This window comes from Scleropages formosus, chromosome 2, assembly GCF_900964775.1.
Source record: "Scleropages formosus chromosome 2, fSclFor1.1, whole genome shotgun sequence".
Classification (NCBI taxonomy): domain Eukaryota; kingdom Metazoa; phylum Chordata; class Actinopteri; order Osteoglossiformes; family Osteoglossidae; genus Scleropages; species Scleropages formosus.
The window spans coordinates 26,069,127-26,091,280 of record NC_041807.1 but is presented as its reverse complement, the minus strand read 5'-3'; the positions used below and the strand labels follow the sequence as shown (position 1 = coordinate 26,091,280).

Below are 22,154 nucleotides of genomic sequence, written 5' to 3'. Positions count from 1 at the left end.
CAGTACTGTGTCAGTAGTGTTGTGGCCTATTTTTTCCTGCTCTTACGTAACCTGGATGAAACCCATATTCTTTTCAGTCTTATGTTTCCTGACAGCTGTGCTTTTCCATAGGCAACATGGTTTAATTTCTGTATAATCCTTAACTGTTGTAACTCAAAGTAGTCTGGGAATCTTCACTTACTCCCTATTAAACATTAAGGAGAAATCTGAAATATTGCATTTTTGAAAACCCCCAAAAAAATTAAAAACAGAACTTTTCAAAAGTTGCCTGAAATCTAAAATTTAATGACCTGACATTTTTTTTCTGATGTAGGACTCACTTTATGCTTGTGTATCTTTTTCCCCAAGTGATTTTGCATGTCAGAAAAATAACATCTTTGCATGATATTAACTTTGTTTAATTTTATCCATTTGAAAACGCTTTGATTTTGCTGCTTTTTTGCTAACACACCCCATCACACTCAGGATCTTGATCAAAACCAACCACAGAAGCAACTGGAGGACCAAAAGAGGGTATGTTGACCCAGTACTGGGACTGTAAACTGAGTTCAGTTTCATGTAAAAACCCATCTCCTGATTAATCTTTGCAAGTATGGGCCTTTTCTGTTGGTACCTATTTGGCTTTACATGGTTCCAAATGTAGATTTTTCCATTCTGCTATATTTTTTTTGGTGGAATGTTTAGTTTGTTTTTTTTTTTTTTTTTTTTTTTGTATTTAAAAAAAAAAAAAAAAAAATGATAGTAATGAATAACATTCGATACAAAGATTAATCTAGCACAAAATTGTTACTTTTTAATTCTGCATTCTACATTCTGCTGCTATGCTTATATATTTTTCTGTTTTACTCGTTTATGTTTCTTATGAAGGGGGATTTATTTTGTGCCGAGGTGGAACTAGTTTAAATGTTTTTCACTCTGTGATGATCTTACTGATCTGATTTGATCTCTTACTTCTGGCTTTCCCTCTCTTTCTCCCATTTTGAAAAGATGTCTCATATAAGCAGTACTTGTTACGCACATGTTGCCATGTCTACCACCTCCTTACGCACTGAGACACACACACACACACACACACACACACACTTAAGTCATGTCAGTTCTATCTGATTACTCATGTAAGCAGTCTGTGCCCCAATCAGTTTATTTTGCTTCTCTTTGAAAAAATAAGCACACCATCTTATACTAAAAAAAAAGTGAAATTTCCAGGTTATTACAATGTTTTTGCATTCTATATAAGCATCTGTAATGGATAGCAGCTATGAAAAAATTAACCTGTACCAATAATTTGTAGAGTTTTCTCAGAGACCTGATTCTAAAGTACAGGAGAATCCTCTGCTTTATTAGCGTAGTAGACACGGGATCAGCAAGCATCACCACACCAGCAAATCAGTCCTTCACGTTTGTTTCCTTTATACCCCTGAAGGGCGAAGCACTGAGGCAGATTTTGGTGAACCGTTACTATGGAAACTTCCGGCCTGGTGGGAGGAGGGACAGCTTGACGAGTTTCAGCAATGGTCCGCTGGGCCCAGGAGGGTCGGGCAAAGCCCAGGCAGGTAAGTCAGAAGAAATGTCCAGGCAAAGTGCAGAAGATGTTCCTTTTCCCCTGTTTCTGTCTGAAGCCTTACTACTTGCTTTATTCTGCATTGCCTAAGAAGCAAAATTTGTCACTGTCTACAGCTAGAAACTATACAGGGGAAAAAAAAACTTACTTCTGAAAGACCGCAGAATTCTCGATGTTTGCTTTGTGCGCCTCTTTCTGTATAAAAGTTCAGCCATAGTTCTTTCCCCATTTTGAAGCAGAAGAGGAACTAAATGGTAGCATTTTTCAGGGTTCAACTAGGTGTCAGACAGTAAGATCACATGCATACATGTACTGACCATACTGAAGGACTGGCCATTAAAGAGTAATGTCAGCTTCATGAAGACACAATAGATTTGGCAGAAGCCAAGAATGTTTGATAACTTACACTCACATATTAAAAGTGTAAGTAAGGGTCTGTAAATGCATAGCCAAAAAAAGAAAGTTGTCACTTCTGTCATTGTTCATCCTCCTATTCTTTTAGAGTTTTGAAGCATTCTAGACAAAAGGGAGCCGGTTTACATATTTGACTAAATTCGTTCTTTTGCTGTTTCTACTGTTAGCCCAGACCTTAAGTGCACATGCTGCCTAAGGAAATTAATAGGAAGGCAAATTAGTACTCCGAAAATTATTTATCATTGATGACCTTCATCAAGAGGTGACTTGAAAAGCACTACAGAAGTAATGTTTTTTGATAGGTTTGCCTTTGCTGATGTCTCATCTGAACCCTTCCCTAGGTGGAGGAGGGGCATCTGGATCCCTGAGTCGTGGAGAAATGAGCTTGGCGGAGGTGCAGTGTCACCTCGACAAGGAGGGTGCATCTGACCTTGTCATCGACCTTATTATGAATGCCACCAGTGACCGTGTATTCCAAGAGAGTATCTTACTAGCAATAGCCCTGCTGGAAGGTGGGAACACCACCATCCAAGTGAGTGATACTTCTGGTGATGGCAGATTTTCTTCCACTGTCTTCATCATTTCACCTGCTACAGGCCAGTGATTTCTGTGAATTGTGCCATTAAAAACCTTATTGAGGGAAAAATAGTTTTCCACCATGATTCACAAGGGTAGCACAAAAAGATACAAAAGAAATAAACGATCTGGCAACTTTCCATATTGAACATGTGGCCTGGTGTCAGCAATCTATTTTGTTGATAACTGTGCATGCTTACATGTGTGTGTTGTTTTTTCTTTTTTCCTGAGTCAACAGTTCTCCATTTCTTTTACATGGTGGTGTGTGGCTAAATTCTTGCATTTCCCCTGAACTCTCTAAAGCAATACTTCTTGTGCATTTAATGACGCCAGTCTGTACTAGTGGGAGGTTTCAGTGAAAACCACAGTGTGCTTCACTCGGAGCCCTTGCGAGCCTACTGTTTGTTTTCTTATACCCTCCCTCCAGCTGAGCTCTGAATTATTCAACCTTAATTGACATTTTTATTGCATGCATTACATGTAACATGTTCAACTGAATGTACCATTTGAGAGCTGCCATGTTTTTTACTAATGTTTAGCATTAGTTACTTTATCAGATAATTCTTCTACACATATTCCGGTTCTGTATTCTAAAGTGTTCAAAATTAGAAATTTTCAGTTGCATGAAAAGTTCAGTTCACAATTAGCACATTTTGATATTTTTACTTGCATAACTTTAGTCCTAATTCCATTGCGGGATAAATAATGAAAAGCACAGCTGGATTAAAAACCAGAATGCTTTGTAGTTGTCGAGAGCAAGGAGTGCAGTCCTCTGCTCTTGCATTTCTTAATCTTTCAGGGAATGTCTAAGAAAACCACATCGCTGATAGTAAATTTAAAATGTCTGTGACCATGTTCCAATTTGAATATGTTTCATGATACAAATTTGTGGAACAAGTCATATGCTAGTGGTGTCCCAAACATATCGAAATGAAAAGTAAGTGCCAGCAGGGTAGTAGTACTACAGTATCAGCAGCAAGTAGACATGTTTCTATTTACCACCCCCCACCCTCCCCTTTTTTTTTTTTTGTAATTGTAGTTGTAAATCCTTCTGTTAATGCAAGTTAATGTGATATTGGGAATTGGCTGGATATGGTCTACTTTAGAGTATTGAGGTGAATTGGTCTACAATGGGATAACAGGGCAGATGGATTTCTGATTGCAACTTGGACATACAATAAAATAAATCCATTGAAAAGTGATCATTCTAGGATCCTCTAGTCAGTGTGTGCAGAGTATGGTAGAGACCCTCCACCCCTTTTTTTGCAATCACCCTGAAGTATTATGCTGCTGTTAGGTGAATTAGAAACTATTTGTTACCAGTTTAAGTCCAGACCGTGCTGTCTTAACGTGGACAACTGTTCCAGTGAACAGTGAAATGATGTTTAATCAGGTGTGTGCGTTTTTCTGCCTTCAGTGTACAACCCTCAGTTTTGGTGGCTGTTTGTTTGTAAAATATTTAGTACCATCCTTTTGGCTGACGGACACTGTCCTCCGCCCTCATTCTTGTAATGAATAATTTGTAGTCGCTATCCACAATATGGATGAATCTGACTAGAAAGTGTGTCTCAGTAAGCTATAAGTGGGTCAGATCTTTAATTTATTGTATGTGTGTTGTCTAACCTCACCATGGGCTGATGTCCCCCCCCAATTGTAGTTGCTTTGGCAACGCAGCCTTTCACGAGCCACTCTGGGAGAACACACCACAGCCAATAGGTGCAGGCTGATTTTAGGGCAATCTCCTCTCTCTCCCCAGCTCTGCAGGATACTTATATGTGCGTGTGTGCTTGCGCAAGCAAGCAGCTTGCATAATCAGATTATATTGACATAGCCACTGTACCTGATGGAGCTCCTGCTGTGCACAGCCTTGCTCAGAGTCATGTGACATGGTTATGTAAAGGCTCTTGGAATGAACAAAGAAGAAAACCCTGGGATGGAAAACATTCCACTTTCTTTCTCAAACTAGGTCAGACGGTATGGTTTGGAAGTAGGGCAGCAAGGGAACCCTGGCGCAACCCCACACACAAATGGGGATCCCTGTTCCCAAGCAGACTGGGAGATGCTAGTTTCAAAATCAATTTCCTTGAATACAGAATTTTTTTTATTTTATTCCCCTTTTGTACAAAAGTTAATGTTTTTGTTTTCATATTATGACAGAATTTTGTTTAATCCAGAAATCCTGTAAACACATACCCCTTTTCATCCATAGCAAGTTCCTGCTATTCTGTTCTTTTACCACTAAGCACTAATCACTGGAATTTTTTTGTGCAAAACAGCACAATGGGTTGCTCTTCTGGGCTTGTGGTTGAAAACACTGTATGGATTAATGGGTTAACAGGCTGGTCTACTGTGCATCCACTACATTTGCACAGGACAGCAGGTTGGTTAATTGCTTTTTGTCTGGCTGGAACAAGCTTCAGGTCTGCAGTATTTGTTAATGAACCCTGTAGTATCCATATTCACATAACTGTCATGGATCATCTCAGTCTTCCTCTTTCTTTTGCTACACTATGCTTATTTGTCTTAAGGACAGATGTGCTTGCCTCTGTAGTGACTGTCTCACTGCATCTTGCTGTGCTCTTTGGAAAAAGCAGACTTTGGAATAATCAATAATGTTACAGCTGGTGGACTTGGAGGAACAATTGAAACTGTTAACTTCCTGAACGCCCCCCCCCCCCCCCCCCATCTTAGTAGTTATATCAGGTCCTCATCCTTCCTGTACTTCCTGGGCTGTTTTATGCCCACTGCACAGTATTCAATAGCTTACATCTTTCATAATTCTTGGTCTCTGTCTGCAGGAGCAACTGCAGGTTTCTTTTGGACTGAGTATGGCCACACACAGTCCAAACTGAATTAACAGACCTGTCACATCTCTCCCCCTTATGTAACTCTAGGTTGTTTTCCTTGTTTGACAGACTTTTGTTTTATTATTTATTTTTTAATGAGAAGCAAGACTGTCCAGAGAATCCAAGGCTTTTTCACTCCTTGGTTTGTTTTTAGATAGCCCTTCAATACAGTCGGGCAGACTGCATCTGTTCCGCAGTTCAGAAGGAGAGAGTGAAGAACAAGCCAAGCCACAAGCAAAGCTGAAGTTCTAGGCTCGGCAGGGAAGGAACTGTATTGCTAACCTCAGACAAAAGTGGGCCAGGTCACAACCTTGGATTGCTGAGGCCTTTCCAGCCTGCCTGCATGCATGCTATTAGAGATTAATGTTGTTTCCATGTTATAGAATTTTTGTTTTTATGTATTTGGAATTCTGTTGCCATGCTAATCTGGGATTTTCCCCATTGTAAGAGAGCACAAAGCTCTGCTTTTAGCATCATGACACATGAGCACAGTTGTCAGGAGAGCAGTTTCCTTTGCATTCTCAAGCATTATTGCCACTGTTATTTGCATTAATTTGTTTCAGCAGTCTCAATTTTGCATCATGTTTGAAAATGCACACACAAATTATTGTGGAATAGCAAGACAGCATAGAGGAGCAGAAAACCTAACAGAAACCCTGTGTCTGTTAACTGTGCATGAGGGGTTGTGGTGTCCGTTTAGGGTTATTGGATGGGTCTGAGAATGCAAGTGACCTGAGATGGTCCTACATTCAGTAGTTGACAATCATCCATCCATCCATCCATCTTCCTCCGCTTTTATCCGGGGCCGGGTCGCGGGGGCAGCAGTCCGAGCAGAGTACTCCAGACCTCCCTCTCCCCGCACACCTCCTCCAGTTCCTCTGGGGGAACCCCAAGGCGTTCCCAGGCCAGCCGGGAGACATAGTCTCTCCAACGTGTCCTGGGTCTGCCCCGAGGCCTCCTCCCAGTGGGACAAGCCCGGAGCACCTCCCCAGGGAGGCGTCCAGGAGGCATCCGGAACAGATGCCCGAGCCACCTCAACTGGCTCCTCTCGATGCGGAGGAGCAGCGGCTCTACTCCGAGCTCCTCCCGGGTGACTGAGCTCCTCACCCTATCCCTAAGGGTGCGCCCAGCCACTCTGCGGAGGAAACTCATTTCTGCCGCTTGTATCCGCGATCTCATTCTTTCGGTCATGATCCAGAGTTCATGACCATAGGTGAGGGTAGGAACGTAGATCGACCGGTAAATTGAGAGCTTCGCCTTACGACTCAGCTCCCTCTTCACCACAACAGACCGGTACAATGACCGCATTACTGCAGACGCCGCACCGATCCGTCTGTCGACCTGCCGCTCCATTTTTCCCTCACTCGTGAACAAGACCCCAAGATACTTAAACTCCTCCACTTGAGGGAGCAACTCCCCCCTAACCCGGAGGGAGCAATCCACCTTTTTCCGACTGAGAACCATGGCCTCGGATTTGGAGGTGCTGATTCTCATCCCCGCCGCTTCGCACTCGGCTGCAAACCTCCCCAGTGCACGCTGCAAGTCTTGACTTGATGAAGCCAACAGGACCACATCGTCCGCAAAAAGCAGAGACGAGATCTCGCGGCCACCAAAACAGACACCCTCCGTTCCCTGACTGCGCCTAGAAATTCTGTCCATAAAAATAATGAACAGAATCGGTGACAAAGGGCAGCCCTGGCGGAGTCCAACATGCACCGGGAACAGGTCTGACTTACTGCCGGCAATGCGAACCAAGCTCCTGCTCCAGTCATACAGGGAACGAACAGCCCGTAGCAACGAGCCCCGAACCCCATAATCCCGAAGCACCCCCCACAGGATGCCACGAGGGACACGGTCGAATGCCTTCTCCAGGTCCACAAAACACATATGGACTGGTTGGGCAAACTCCCACGAACCCTCCAACACCCTAGTGAGGGTATAGAGCTGGTCCAGTGTTCCACGGCCAGGGCGAAAACCGCATTGCTCCTCCTGAATCCGAGGTTCGACTATCGGTCGGATTCTCCTTTCCAGTACCCTGGCATAGACTTTCCCAGGGAGGCTAAGGAGTGTGATCCCCCTGTAGTTGGAACACAATCTCCGGTCCCCCTTCTTAAAAAGAGGGACCACCACCCCGGTCTGCCAGTCCAGAGGCACCGTTCCCGAACTCCACGCGATGCTGCAGAGGCGTGTCAGCCAAGACAGCCCCACAACATCCAGAGACTTGAGAAACTCGGGGCGGATCTCATCCACCCCCGGAGCCTTGCCACCGAGGAGTTTTTTGACTACCTCAGCAACTTCAGCCAGGGTAATGGACGAGTCCCCCTCCGAGTCCCCAGCCTCAGCTTCCTCTACGGAAGGCGTGTCGGAGGGATTGAGGAGATCCTCAAAGTACTCCTTCCACCGCCCGAGAACATCCTCAGCTGAGGTCAGCAGCGCACCACTTCCACTGTAAACAGTGTTCGTGGAACACCGCTTCCCCCCTCTGAGTCGCCGGACGGTTTGCCAGAATCTCTTTGAGGCCGACCGAAAGTCTTCCTCCATGGCCTCACCGAACTCCTCCCAAGCCCGAGTTTTTGCCGCGGCGACTGCCAGAGCCGCGCTCCGTTTGGCCCGTCGGTACCCGTCAGCTGCTTCAGGAGTCCCATGAGCCAGCCAGGCCCGATAGAACTCCTTCTTCAGCTTGACGGCATCCCTTACTTCCGGTGTCCACCACCGTGTTCGGGGATTGCCGCCGCGACAGGCACCGGAGACCTTATGGCCGCAGCTCCGAACAGCCGCACCGACAATGGAGGAGCGGAACATAGTCCATTCAGACTCAATGTCCCCCACCTCCCTCGGGACCTGGTTGAAGCTCTGTCGGAGGTGGGAGTTGAAGACCTCTCTGACAGGGGCCTCCGCCAAACGTTCCCAACAGACCCTCACTATGCGTTTGGGCCTGCCAGGTCTGTCCAGCTTTTTCCCCCGCCATCGAATCCAACTCACCACCAGGTGGTGATCAGTTGACAGCTCAGCCCCTCTCTTCACCCGAGTGTCCAAGACATATGGCCGAAGGTCAGAAGAAACGACTACAAAGTCGATCATCGACCTCCGACCTAGGGTGTCCTGGTGCCAAGTGCACTGGTGGACACCCTTATGCATGAACATGGTGTTCGTTATGGATAAACCGCGACTAGCACAGAAATCCAATAACAACTCACCGCTCGGGTTCAGATCAGGGAGGCCGTTCCTCCCAATCACGCCCCTCCAGGTATCACTGTCGCTGCCCACGTGGGCGTTAAAGTCCCCCAGTAGAACGACAGAGTCCCCAGTGGGAGCGCTTTCCAGCACGCCCCCCAGGGACTCTAAAAAGGCCGGGTACTCTACACTGCCGCTAGGCGCATAAGCACAAACGACAGTGAGAGACCGTTCCCTGACCCGAAGGCGTAGGGAGATGACCCTCTCATTCACCGGGGTAGACTCCAACACATGGCGGCTGAACTGGGGGGCTATTAATAAGCCCACACCAGCCCGCCGCCTCTCACCTTGGGCAACGCCAGAATAGTGGAGAGTCCACCCTCGATCGAGTAGAGTGGTTCCAGAACCCAAGCTGTGAGTGGAAGTGAGCCCGACTATATCTAGACGGTATCTCTCAACTTCCCGCACCAGCTCAGGCTCCTTCCCCGCCAGTGAGGTGACATTCCAAGTCCCAAAAACCAGAGTTGGCGCCCGAGGTTTGGGTCGGCCGGGCACTCGGCCCCGACCACCGCCCAAATCAGAACGCACCGGCCCCTTATGGTTTCTCCGGCAGGTGGTGAGCCCACCGAAGAGCGGCTCCACATTGTGGCTTCGGGCTGAGCCCGGCCAGGCCCCGTGGGCATAGACCTGGCCACCAGGCGCTCGCATGCGAGCCCCCCCCCCAGGCCTGGCTCCAGGGTGGGGCCCCGGTGACCCCATACCGGGCGGGGTAAACGGACGCCTTGATTTTTTTGTCATAAGGGGTTTTTGAACCGTGCTTTGTCTCGTCTGTCATCCAGGACCTGTCTGCCATGGGAGACCCTACCAGGGGCATGTAGCCCCAGACAACATAGCTCTTGGACTCATTCAGGCACTCAAACCCCTCCACCACGATAAGGTGGCGGTTCACGGAGGAGTAGTTGACAATCATGTTGCTCTATTTCTTAATGGTGTCATCCCAGCACCTCTTGCTATAGCAGGGCCACACCTTAAACCACAAAAAAGTTTCCCACAGTCAGTCATGCTATTCTCATTATGACCGAGCCTTGTTATTCTTATGTCAGTATGCTTCTTGCCTGAAGAGAGGTGCATTTGACATACTTCCACCCTTGTACCCAATGGTTTTTTTTTTTTTTCGTTGCACTGTGGGAATAGTGGGTTGAACTTTGGAATTGGTCTGAGTTTTCCAGCATGAATACTCCTGCTTTCTAATGCAGAATATGGATTGCATGTAGTAAACGTCAACATACTTTTTCTACCATCCATCTAACTCTGTAATCAGATGGACAGAGGTTTGCAGAATGATATGTTACTGGGATACTGTACCAAATTGGTTCTGTGCCTTTGCCTGTCTGTCACTATACAAAAATCTACTTTGGTCCAACTGTACTTTTTGGTCTTCAAGTAAATTTTGCATACTGGACGCTCAGGGTTTGTGCATGGATACCAGTATCCACCTTCTCAGCAGAGGCAATGGACTTATCAGAGTTCATAAAATGGTATTGAATGTTCCTTGCTTTGGGTCAAAATATAGCTTTCCTCCTTTATCCCTAAGGGAACTGTGTTCTTATACATAGCTTTTAAAAGCATGTGTAACACTTTCAGCCAGTCAAATTAGTAAAGGACTCATTTTGCTGTATATGGGTGTGTTGTGGATCTGTATTGCTATGTACAAGTCTAAGGAAAGTTTAAGAGGTAGTCACCTCTAAAGGAGTATGAATGTATTAGAGGACTTGTTACTTCTGGTCTCTGCAGTGTTAGCAGACCCAGTTTTGCACCTGTTCCAAGTCAGTTTCTTGAATACTCTTCTCACACAACACAGTTAACTATAAACGTGTGACCTACATACTAAACAAATATCACATTCACACCCACGCAGTCTCAAAGAGTCGTCGTGGCCGTCACCACACCCGCACCAGGAGACTCTCATCCACATGCAAGCAAGGTGAAGCATTTCTGCTGGACAGTGGGACAGGATTAGATCAGAGTGCCTGCTTAGATGTCAAGTTGACCCCTGAATAAACACCTCTAGCTTTGCTGTATTAACAAGGCTTCTAAAGAGGGATCTCTTAATATATGTTGTTATGGGTCAAAGCTTTCTTTGTTGTTCCTGATTTCGTTCATATACCATACCTTTTTTTTTTTTTTTTTTTTTTTTCTCGCCTCCCTTCCTCCTCCTTTCTGGTTCAGACTTTTCTCCATGGTGCTCTCCAAGCAGTGGTATGTAACTGGATATAATTTTACAGTTTGAAAGAGGTTTGCTTCCTTGTTTTTCTGACCATTGTTGTACCACTCAAATCCTATGCCAGTTGAATACTTTCACTGTTGGAATGTACCAGCTTGCAGAAAACTGTTTCTAGCTAGCTGTCCAAGCCTTGGTTTCCCTCAGTTATATCCCTGTTCACCCCTTCATAGACTTGGTGCCAGCTATGTAGGTACTGGGAATCTCTTGGATATTGACAATGTGTGGCCTGTAAGCTTAGAAGTGGCTTGGTTCCCATGTAAACAAGTTTTTCCTTATTGTACTGTCATTTCTTATAAGTCAGCTGCTGTCTGACAGATGCTGCTGTCCTCTGCCCCTCTCACAATATGTCCCCAAGACATGTAACAGACTGGAATGTGTAGGACTTAAAAGACTAAATTCCTTTTTGAGACAGACTGCACTGCATGTTACTTTTATACTGTGGGTACAGGGGAAAGTATGCTGTTCATTCAGAGGATCAGGTACCCTAAGTGCAAAGGTTTACCTGTGGTGATAATTGTAAAAAAGATTAGTATACACACCCAACATTGTAAGTGGGCTTGGACAAAAGGCATCACCTAAACAAGTGTTTATTAGTAATAGTAATAATAATGTCAGCATGGGCAGTGGCATCACTTGTAATTTGAACCATGCTAAAGAAAAGGAGGGGACTATAAGGATAGTTCCTAATTCATTTTCTGAAGTACCATCCCTAATGTTAGGTGGTCTCTTGAAATTTACAAGCCCTATATCAAACATTTACATCACTTTTTTTAATTTATGATTTTAATTTTAAAAAAAGCTTACATGGTGTAAAGGAAGATTGTACAGTACATGTTAAACATACTAATGAGTTCTGATAAAGAAGTAGGTAAACTCTCCAGAGCCTAGCATTTAATATTTTAAAATTTGTCCTGAAATTTAGTGGGAGGTAATGTAGTGACCTGAGAACTAGTGAGAAGATATGCTGTTGTACTTGTCATAACATGGCCTATGTAGAACATTTATGTGAGCATTAAGGTCCTGGTGGAATATGGTGGCTAAAGTCATAGCTGGTCTGGTAAAGGTGAATTTGATAGTCTTACAGTTAATAGCTTGTTACAGACTTTGTATATAATTTTTTTTTTCTCTAAGCAATAGGTTTTGGGAATATTTTCATTCATTTGGTTTTTACCTGATGATGACATCTGCAGACAGTGTCGTGTGTGTGTGTGTGTGTGTGTGTGTGTGTGTGTGTGTGTATGTATGTATGTATATATGTGTGTGTGTGTGTCTGTGTAAATAGTTAACATTTATTTATTTAGCAGATGCTTTTCTCCAAAGCGACTTCCAAAGAACTTTGTAGTGTTATCAGTCCACACATGTCATTCACCATGATGACTTACACTGCTAGATACACTGCTTACAGTGAGTCACTCAGAAATGTTAAGAGTTCAAGAAATTTAATTTATATTTGTTCATTTAGCTGATGCTTTTCTCCAAATCAACTTAGAATGTTAGTGTACCTATAATTATTTACCCACTTAAACAGCTACAGTAGGTACTGGAGCAAGGTACTTTAGGGTAAGTACCTTGCTGAGGGGTACTATTGCCACAGGTGGGGACTAAACCTGTAACCTTTGAGTTCAAAGGTAGCAGCTCTAACCACTACACTACCAGCTGTCATCAGCATAGGAGTGAAAATTAATACTATGTCTACCTATTATACCCATGTGGAACTTTAACTGGTCACTGACAATGAGGCAAAGCAATCAGGAGTGTGCTCATACTGGAGGACAACTATCTTGCTAAGCAAACTATTGAAGCACAGTTTCAGACAGCCCAGAATATAAGTTCAGTAAGAATCATATATCATCTTTTGCAGCACAAAGACCTGGAAGGATGGGTGCAGTAGAACTGTAGTATGATGCTGTTTCTGTGCTGTAGGCTGACTAGAAAATGGAAAAAGTGTAAAGCCCTAAATTTTGTAGAAAAGCAGGGTTTCTGATGTCAAAAAATGTAGTTTGGCTAATGTATTTGGGAGTGATTATAGTAGGCATGAGGTATAACAGACACTTAAGGTGGGATTAATCTACCTCCTGTCCTAAATTGAAGTTTTTCTCTCATGGGTTGTAAAATATGAGTTACATTGACATTTATTCATTTAGCTGATTTTTTTTTCTCCAAAGGGACTTACAATGTTAAGGTTACAATTATTTACCCATTTATACAGCTGGGTAATTTTACTGGAGTAATTCAGGATAAGTACCTTGCTCAAGGGTACTACAGCCGGAGGTGAGGCTCGAACCTCCGACCTTTGGGTCCAAAGGCAGTCACTCTAACCACTATGCTACCAGCTGTCCCCTAAATTAAATTGTATTCTTAAATTAAAATGTATTCTTAAAATCCATATAGTACTGGAAAAATGCAGGGTCCCACTAACAGTATGATATTTAAATTCATAAAAGTGGGATCCAGCGTGAGCAACACTGAGGCAACCCCTTGAAAGCATCCACAGACACTTCCTGAGGGTAGGTGGGAATGGTGGAAATATACTGTGTATGTATACACGCATGTACGTGAGAGAGGGTAAGTTAGTGAGAGTAAAAATGCAGGCACATGTTTCTTTAAGGCTGGTGGTGAAAGGCATTTTGGAATTGAAACACTGGGAATGACATTTGTTTCCTTGTGCCCTCCCATCGTGGCCATCCTCCCACTGCTTCCAACAGCCTCTTTCCGGCTGGCTGCTCTAACGAAGAGCTGGCTAATTACATCGGAGCGAGGTGCACAGGCCCTCGGCTGCTTCCAGCCCCCATTCCGCTGAATGCGGAGCCACCCGGGAGGAGAGTTATAAATAGACCTTACGTAACATCCCTTTGTTGATGCCAAGTGCTGGGACAGGGGATCGTGGCGTGGCCTTGTTTTTCAAGAACCGACCGCCTCCAGCTCGCCTTCATAAAGTACTCATTCCTCTGAGGGATCATCTCTAAAAAAGCAGACAGGTTTCCTCTGTTCAACAGACTGAAGAGAGGGGCAGCCATAGGGCAGACATGTCCTTCAGTTTCTTCCTCAGGGTCTTGCCTCTCACTGATAAAAATCACCAAATCTTTGCTTCTAATTTAATTTCGTTTTATCTCTTATTTTAAGTTTGGAAACATGGTGGGAATGCAAAGAAGGACTAGCAGTGGTACTAGTATACTACATAACTCGCATCGTCTGAACCGCTTGTCCCATATGGGGTCGCGGGGAGCCGGAGCCTAACCTGGCAACACGGGGTGTAAGGCTGGAGAAGGAGGGGACACACCCATGACGGGATGCCAGTCTGTCGTAAGGCACCCCAAGCGGGACTCGAACCCCAGACCCACTGGAAAGCAGGACCGGGTCCAACCCACTGCACCACCGCACCCCCCCCACTACATAACTGATTGTATATATTTTTCCTGGGAGGTGTTGTACCTGGTATGCATCAGGATTAGAATAAGGGCTTAACCTTGTTGTGAATCTTGTTTCTTATTTGTGGTATAGTGTTGCTATAAATCATGTGGTTGATTTCAGACTGTTGGCTGGGCATGAGCTTTGTGGCCAAATGAAATTAGTGTCTTTAACAGGACATTACTGTCAAAGCCCTTGTAGAGAAATTCAACATTAAAAGACCTGAAACGTGGGCAAGCTGGTTAGTATGCGTGTATGTGAGTGAGCTGGAGTTTTCCCACAATCCCCTGTGCACTGGGTGTCTATACGGGAGGCCGTTGTCTGACAGAGACAGCTGACCTAAATTTCTTGGTAGAATACCAAGGCCTGTGTCTGTGTGTGTCTTATGTAAGAGACTCAGGCTTCCACAGTTTCAAGGAAGAATACAGTGAGGACCAGTTTAATCTGAGTGCTAACTGCTCTTGGACCTATACGTGTGCCAACCCCTCTATCTTGACAGAGCCCACAGGCAGCTTTCTGTCCTGCCCAACAGTTGTCATTTTAACAATTATGTGAGCCGCTGAAGGACAATCTGTAGAAGCAGCAGGTTGTCAGGGAGTAACTGACAGGGTTTCAGTAGTTTAAAATTCATTCACTCCCCCAATAAGTGTTATTGCTGCTGCTTAAATCAATATCACCTGGTCATTTAAACCAATGTCAAAAGGCAGGCAGTTCTTGCTGGAAGGTGGTGTTCATGAAGGTGGGGGAGGGGGTTCTTTTGCAATTGTTAAACAAGAGGAATTCATATTTTAATATTTTCCCATTTACTTAACCATCTGAATCTGCATCCTGTGAGTCAGAACAATGCATACTGTATGTATAATGCATAAAATATATTGCATATTCTGTATCTGGTGAAAAGCTTATAGATTTCCTTGAATAGCATAAGCTGAACCACTATGCGTATAATGCCTTGACCAGATTAAAAGTTGGAGTGGTTGTGCTATGAAGTACATAAATAAATCATGCTGGCATTAAAAATATAATTCTCCCTTAAAATAAGTTTTATGGATTATCCATTTTGCTACGGTCAAGGTTAGCAATTGACATTAATTTGAAAGCTTGACAAACCTTGAGGTAATTTGCCCAGAGGACTCCTAGAAGTTGAGCACTGTTTTTCAAATGAAACAAGTTAATTGTAATATGAACACACACACACACACACTTTCTGAACCACTTGTCCCATACGGGGTCGCAGGGAACTGGAGCCTACCTGGCAACTAAGGGCGTAAGGCCGGAGGGGGAGGGGACACACCCAGGACGGGACGCCAGTCCGCCCCAAGGCACCCCAAGTGGGACTCGAACCCCAGACCCACTGAAGAGCAGGACCGGGTCCAACCCACTGCGCCACCGCACCCCCTTATTTAACTGAACACACATAATGTAAGATCAGCCAGACTGAAAATCAAAAGTACTGAAACTGAAGATTTGATTTATACTTAACGTAGCTGATGTTTTTCTCCAAAGTGACTTAACATTGTTAAGCTACTAACACTGATTTATACAGCTGGCTAATTTTTTACTGATGGAATTTAGGGTCAGTACATTGCTCAAGAATACTGTGGCAGGAGGTGAAATTCAAACCTACAACCTCTGAGCCCATAGACCACTTGACTGAGTATAAGGATTGGTTATGCTAACTAGTTGAGTTGCACCTGGTCATGCCCACTTGTTGGTTAACTTTAAGGTAATCTATTCCAACCGTTTTCATTCAGCAACTTGAAAAATTGCTTTGTTTGGCTCACTCTGGCCAGGCAGAGGTGGACTTCAAACTCAACCTACAAACCAGGCTGGTTACGTAACACTTTCAAAATTGCCCTAGATACCAGCTGATTCCTGTTGTCCTCATCCCCCACCACCCTGCCCCTAGCAAGTTTCCTGTGGTCTGTACCAATTTGAACTTGGTTATGTAAGGCAGGATTGTCCATCTTTTCTCCTACTTCTCACACAGTACTATTTCGCTGTGGTCACTGCACTATACCGTGCTTACAGTAATTATGTAGCAGATTGCCTAGAAGGACTGTTGAAAACAGCTCTGTTCAGGGAAAATGGGACAGGATATATGGGCTGTAAGAACACCATACAGGCATACTTAAATCCCCAACCCTAAACACTCACTTCAGAAGATACTACAGGATGCCAAATATTTGAAATGTTTTTTTTTTTTTTTTTTTTTATATATACATATATAAATTTACAAATGAGTGTTTTGCTGTTGCTATTTTTATGTGCTTATAAAGAGATTAGACCTATTTGTTTAAAATTCAAGAGCTCTCTCCTGGATTGATTCATTTCTGATATTAATCTTGGTGTTAAAGCATATTATTCAGTAGGGGAGGGGAATCAGGCTTGTTCAAGGCTAGTACAAAATGTTATTTTTACAACTTAATTATTGGTTGTGATGTTCTATGTTTAAGGTTTAACGAATATTTGAAGTGAATGTGCATTACACTACAAAATATTATGATAAACTTAGTTTTCATATTGTTACAACAAAATAGAGCTAACAAATATAAATGGACTGATTGGAAAATTTTCTAAATGTTCATCAACAGCAATAATCACTTGCAAGTCTTATTTGTGAAAACGGCAGTATATTAACATTAGTATATCTGCTTTCCATAGCGTTCATTCTTTTGCCGGCTTACTGAGGACAAGAAGTCAGAGAGGTTTTTCAAGGTGTTCTATGACCGGATGAAACTGGCCCAGCAGGAGATCAAGGCAACTGTGACTGTAAACACCAGTGACTTAGGCAATAAGAAGAAGAAGGACGATTCTCTGGACCGGGAAGTACCAGTGCGAAAGAAAGGTCAGGTTTCACCTGCAGAAGTCTATGATGACACACGTGACTTTCCCTGAGCTGTTCTGCACCTGCGCACATCAGATTCCTAGAATCTCCTCCCATTTTGTCATCTAAAGTTTAAAAGCAAATAATTTTTGCACAAATTTTAGGAATCAGAAGAATTTTACACCAAAACACTTGTTTAGATTGAACAAGAACTCTTGTTAAATGCACTTATCTTGAACTCCGTTGGTAAATATTTAGCAGCTTACAGGGTCGATAGTTTTTTCTGGAGGAATTCTTGCTCAGCTTACTGGTTGTGTTCCTCAACCAACAGCGAAGGATGCTGCTCTGGTGATGACAGATGAGGTGCGGGAACAGCTTCTGGAGGCCTCTTCTGCCACCAAAAAAGCTTTCAACTCGTACCGGCGTGATGCTGACCCAGAAGAGCCCTTTGTTTCCTCTGACAGCCACGGCAGCACAGGCGATAAGAGCCAGGATGATGGGGAGATGAGTGTTGTGATTTCCATCATGCAGCCAATCTTGCGCTTCCTGCAGCTGCTTTGTGAAAACCACAATCGGGATTTACAGGTCAGCCAGCCACCAGGGGGTGCTTTCCATGTCGAAAAACCTCGCAAGGATAAATTACCTCTCAAGATTATGTAATATATATATGTAATATGTTTTTATTCAGTAGACCTTTGATTGGGTGATTTGCATAGCTTTACAAGGCAAGCACTGCATGATGATTGAAATGTATGATCTCATATTAACTTTCTTTTACACTTGACCTGTTTGAGTTTGTAAAGCTACCTATAACACATGCAGTCCATGTTTTCATCAGATATCCTTTTGTAACTCAAAGTATCAGTGAGTTTGTCAGCTCAGACAGTGTTTTTTTTTTATTTTTTTTTTTTTAAAAATACCTCAGTACATGGGTTTCAATAGCAAACAGGATGATGTAGTTCTGTCGTTCTGTAGTGTACGATGAGCTCCTCTGGGAAAGACAGCTGTGTTTCTGCCACAGCTTATCGCAGTACAGTCTTGTTTGTCTTACCATCTCTGGCAAGGATGTTATTCTCTGCGCTCTGCACACATTGATCCATGCCAGATTCGACAGGACTGCAAGTGCAGTAATCCTGTTGAGGTTATTTAAATGCCAGCACGTCTGCTTCTGTCACAGCTTCCTCCTGCTATTATCTAATCACATAAAAAAATGAACAATGAACTCAGTCTAGAACACTGTGAATTTTATTTGACATGGAAGGGGTTTTTCTTTGTCAGATTTTATCTTCCTTTCTGATGTTTCATGTTCTCTGTGGTTTAGCCCGAAGTTTTCACAAAAAATGTTTCACTTCACATGTTAAACGCTTTCTTGGATTCCTATGTTTAACTGTTGTACTTGAAATGAATATGGTTGACATCTTTAAGAGACTCTCTTTCAAATCCTAATGACATCACATTTCTTGTCCAAAATGTCTTTGAATGCTCCTTGTCCTTGGAGTTCCTTATTCATAGTTAATGTATAAATTCATCATGCCTCATACCTAGACTGTCATTGTATTAAGCAATGGAAGGCTTTCAAAAAGCAGTCTGCCATACCTGAAGCTTACAGATAAAATGTCTTAAGCCGGGTCCCTGAATAGAAACTCTTTGAATGCAAGTTTTTCTAGACCTTGTCTAAATTTAGCTCAAATCTCTTCCTACTTGTATGGACCCATGTTCTGAATAATGGATTGGTTTTGTATCAGCTCATGGGTTGTCATGTGTCTTATCACCCCGTAGAACTTTCTGCGTTGCCAGAACAATAAGAACAACTACAACCTGGTGTGTGAAACTCTGCAATTCCTGGACTGCATCTGTGGCAGCACTACAGGTGGTTTGGGCCTGCTGGGCCTCTATATCAATGAGAAGAATGTAGCACTCATCAACCAGACCCTGGAGAGCCTGACGGAGTACTGCCAGGGTCCATGCCACGAGAACCAGGTGGGGGACCTGAAGAAGGTGTCCTGTCACATCACTTCAACATATTTGAACATTGTGAATGTTAAAAGTTACATAAAGTTACAAACAAGGCTGCAATAGTGTTTAATCTGCATGTCCTTTATATTTTATAAGAGTTTACAATTTCAGGAAAACAGTACAGATCAATATGGTTGTTTCAGCTATAAATTCATTTAATTCATTGTAGGATCATTCTTGCAAATTAAAATGTAAGATATGGTGTGTGTTAATGCGCATACAGGAAAATGTCATGTTTTTTTTTTTTTGCATACACATTTCATAATGTATGTTTTTGCAGGTGTTTCTATGAGGAGATGTGTCTGTGGCATTTGGGGTGTTCCACAAGATAAACTAAATTTGTTCATTTTAACAGATTCAGCACTGTCTTCTTTAATATCAATCTGTTTAAAGCTGTCCGCATTACTCCTTTGTGAAACACTGTGTATAACGTTTTGTACACTATCATTTGAGTCTTTCATGTCTGCAGTGACTCCTGCCTTTTGTGGTCACTACACCACTGTGGATGCATTAGAATTAGCCATTTTTTTGTCCTCTTTCTCATTCAGCGAGGCAAATCATTGTTGCACTGCAAAAAATTTAATTTTGATCAGATAAATCAATGAAGTGCTCACGTGTACTGCGGACTGTTTTTGTTGCAGAATTGCATTGCCACTCATGAGTCAAATGGAATTGATATTATCATTGCTTTGATTCTCAATGACATCAACCCTCTTGGTAAAAAGAGGATGGATCTGGTGCTGGAGCTCAAGGTGAGTTTTCTGTGAAATCTGTTCCTTTTTACCACAACTAGAATTGAGTTAATGGAGGGAAAATGTTGAGTTGTTTATCTACAGAGTAAACTGCAAAACTCTGTATTTTCTAGTTTTCACAGTAGCACCATTTACAAAATGTCACAAAGACAAATGCAAAGCAAAATGGAGCAAAAATTGAAAGTACAGTAAGTACAGGACAAAATATAATATTAGAGGGCAAATATATGGCAAGAATGTCTGAGTAAAATTAGAAAATTTTCTTTTGATGAATGTATCCTTTCCTCAAATCTTCCATTGCCAAAAATATAAACACTTGGAGGTTAACTGAAATCTTGGGGGTTCCCCACATTTATTTTGGAGTGAATAAGAAAGCAGCTGAATGAAACATTTACATGTTTGTGTTATAACATTCTTGCCAATACACAAGATTTTGTATTATGTTTTCATTTATTTTGTTTGCCTTCATGTTTTGGTCTTTCTCTTAACATGTCCACCAATTAAAGAACAATGCCTCAAAGCTGCTGCTGGCCATTATGGAGAGTCGACACGACAGTGAGAATGCTGAGAGAATTCTCTACAACATGAGACCCAAAGAGCTGGTAAGCCCAGGGGCATATTCTGCGTGTTTGGCAGGTAGTGGCACGATACCAGAGATGTGATTACCCCAGCTAAGAAGGATATCCCGAGTGTCTGGAAGGTGTGGCACCTGGTTTTCCTTCTGACCATCGCAATGAAGGGTGAAATTTTTGAGGCGTGTTCAATATTCAGTTGGGATGTTTTTAACTTACTAAAGTCTTCCATTGTCTTTGATGCACTCCTCCCAAAAGATTGCACTGTGGTAAAACTGAAAATTTTCATTAAAGTCTAGCTGGACATAGTATGCGTGTGACGGGTCCCATGTAAGGATTGAATTCCGGGGTGTGATGGCTGGGATGTTTTGGGTAATTTCCAGGTGGAAGTTATCAAGAAAGCTTATCTCCAAGGTGAGGTGGAATTTGAGAACCCTGAGGATGAGGAGGAGAATGCAGAAGACCATGCAGCCTCACCACGGAACGTGGGACACAACATTTACATCCTTGCTCATCAGGTATGTGCACACCTTATTGCTCAGCTTTGGTCCTCCATGCAGCACCTCAGACACAGGAACAATCTATATACATATACTACGCTGCAGTCAGAACATATCATTAAACTGTGCTTTTATAACTGTATCATGCAAACAAATGACCTGCTGACATTTTGTTGATCTATATGCACTTCAAAACACAGGTTTGGACTGGCTACCCTCTAGGTGCCAAATGGCACTACACTGTTTTTCTCTGATCCATTTCACACAAACTGTATTTTAACATAAACACTAAACTAAGATGGCTTCAGAGACTGAAATTCTAAATCAGACTGGCATAGCTCCATGGATTGTGGTTGGAGGAAAGTACCTTTTGCAGTGGGTGGGGGAAGTTTATATACACACATCTGCATGGACCACACACACACACACACACACACACACTACATGGTTCAGTACCTTCTCATGGGAGTCTTTATCATTGCATTATGCCAAAAGTTAAACTCATACAGAATAGAAAACATTTTCTAATATGCTTGGACAAACATGTACAGCTCTTAAATTTACCCATTATAGTACATTGTGTTAGGGTAAAACAATTAGACTACAAGTGTGATTTGTTGTGGTTTAAATCATGTAGTTTAACTTAAGAATAATAATACCATTTGCATTTCATTCAAAATTTTGGGTTTCCTGGCAAAATCAAGTCCTTCATAGAGAATACACATGCAAAAAACCTGCCTACTTACGAGTATGTACTGTTTAAGACACTACAGGCTGAATCAGAAAGGTTTTGCAGTCATTTTTAATGGGAGAATAAGGCAGGCAGCTGTATCTCTGCTCACTGTTTCGCAACCCTAGGGCTACAGTAATCACAATGGCTGCATTTGTTGGGCCGCTGCTGCGTAAATGGGCATGGAATGCCTAAGATACAGTTATGTCATGACCTGAGCTCAAAAATGTATGTGGTGTTGCAGTCTTTTCCTTTCCCTTCTAGCTAGCACGTCACAACAGGGAGCTACAAGCCATGCTGAAGCCTGGGGGCCCCAACGGAGAGGGCGATGAGGCGCTAGAATTCTATGCCAAGCACACAGCACAGATCGAGGTTAGTGACAGTGCCCTCCATTACACCCCTAAGAGCCACATGAGAGTACTCTTTACCGCTTCTCATTTCTTATCTAAAGCAGTCTTTATTGTTCACCTTGCAAAATATGACCAGAGGTGTAT

At 43.1% G+C, this 22,154-nt stretch overlaps 1 protein-coding gene across 6 annotated transcripts in view; it reads left to right on the top strand.

The window, feature by feature from the left end:
* LOC108936961 (inositol 1,4,5-trisphosphate receptor type 1) overlaps positions 1 to 22,154 on the top strand; it is a 98,005-nt gene that overhangs the window by 55,152 nt on the left and 20,699 nt on the right. For 5 of the 6 annotated variants that reach the window (XM_018756624.2, XM_018756625.2, XM_018756622.2 and 2 more), the window contains 10 exons: positions 466 to 513; positions 1,424 to 1,553; positions 2,317 to 2,507; positions 16,928 to 17,111; positions 17,422 to 17,675; positions 18,870 to 19,070; positions 19,748 to 19,858; positions 20,365 to 20,460; positions 20,814 to 20,948; positions 21,925 to 22,032. In XM_018756624.2, the coding sequence (XP_018612140.1) occupies positions 466 to 513; positions 1,424 to 1,553; positions 2,317 to 2,507; positions 16,928 to 17,111; positions 17,422 to 17,675; positions 18,870 to 19,070; positions 19,748 to 19,858; positions 20,365 to 20,460; positions 20,814 to 20,948; positions 21,925 to 22,032 (1,458 nt within the window). The remainder of the gene's footprint in view (positions 1 to 465; positions 514 to 1,423; positions 1,554 to 2,316; positions 2,508 to 16,927; positions 17,112 to 17,421; positions 17,676 to 18,869; positions 19,071 to 19,747; positions 19,859 to 20,364; positions 20,461 to 20,813; positions 20,949 to 21,924; positions 22,033 to 22,154) is intronic. The other variant, XM_018756623.2, reaches the window with a different exon arrangement.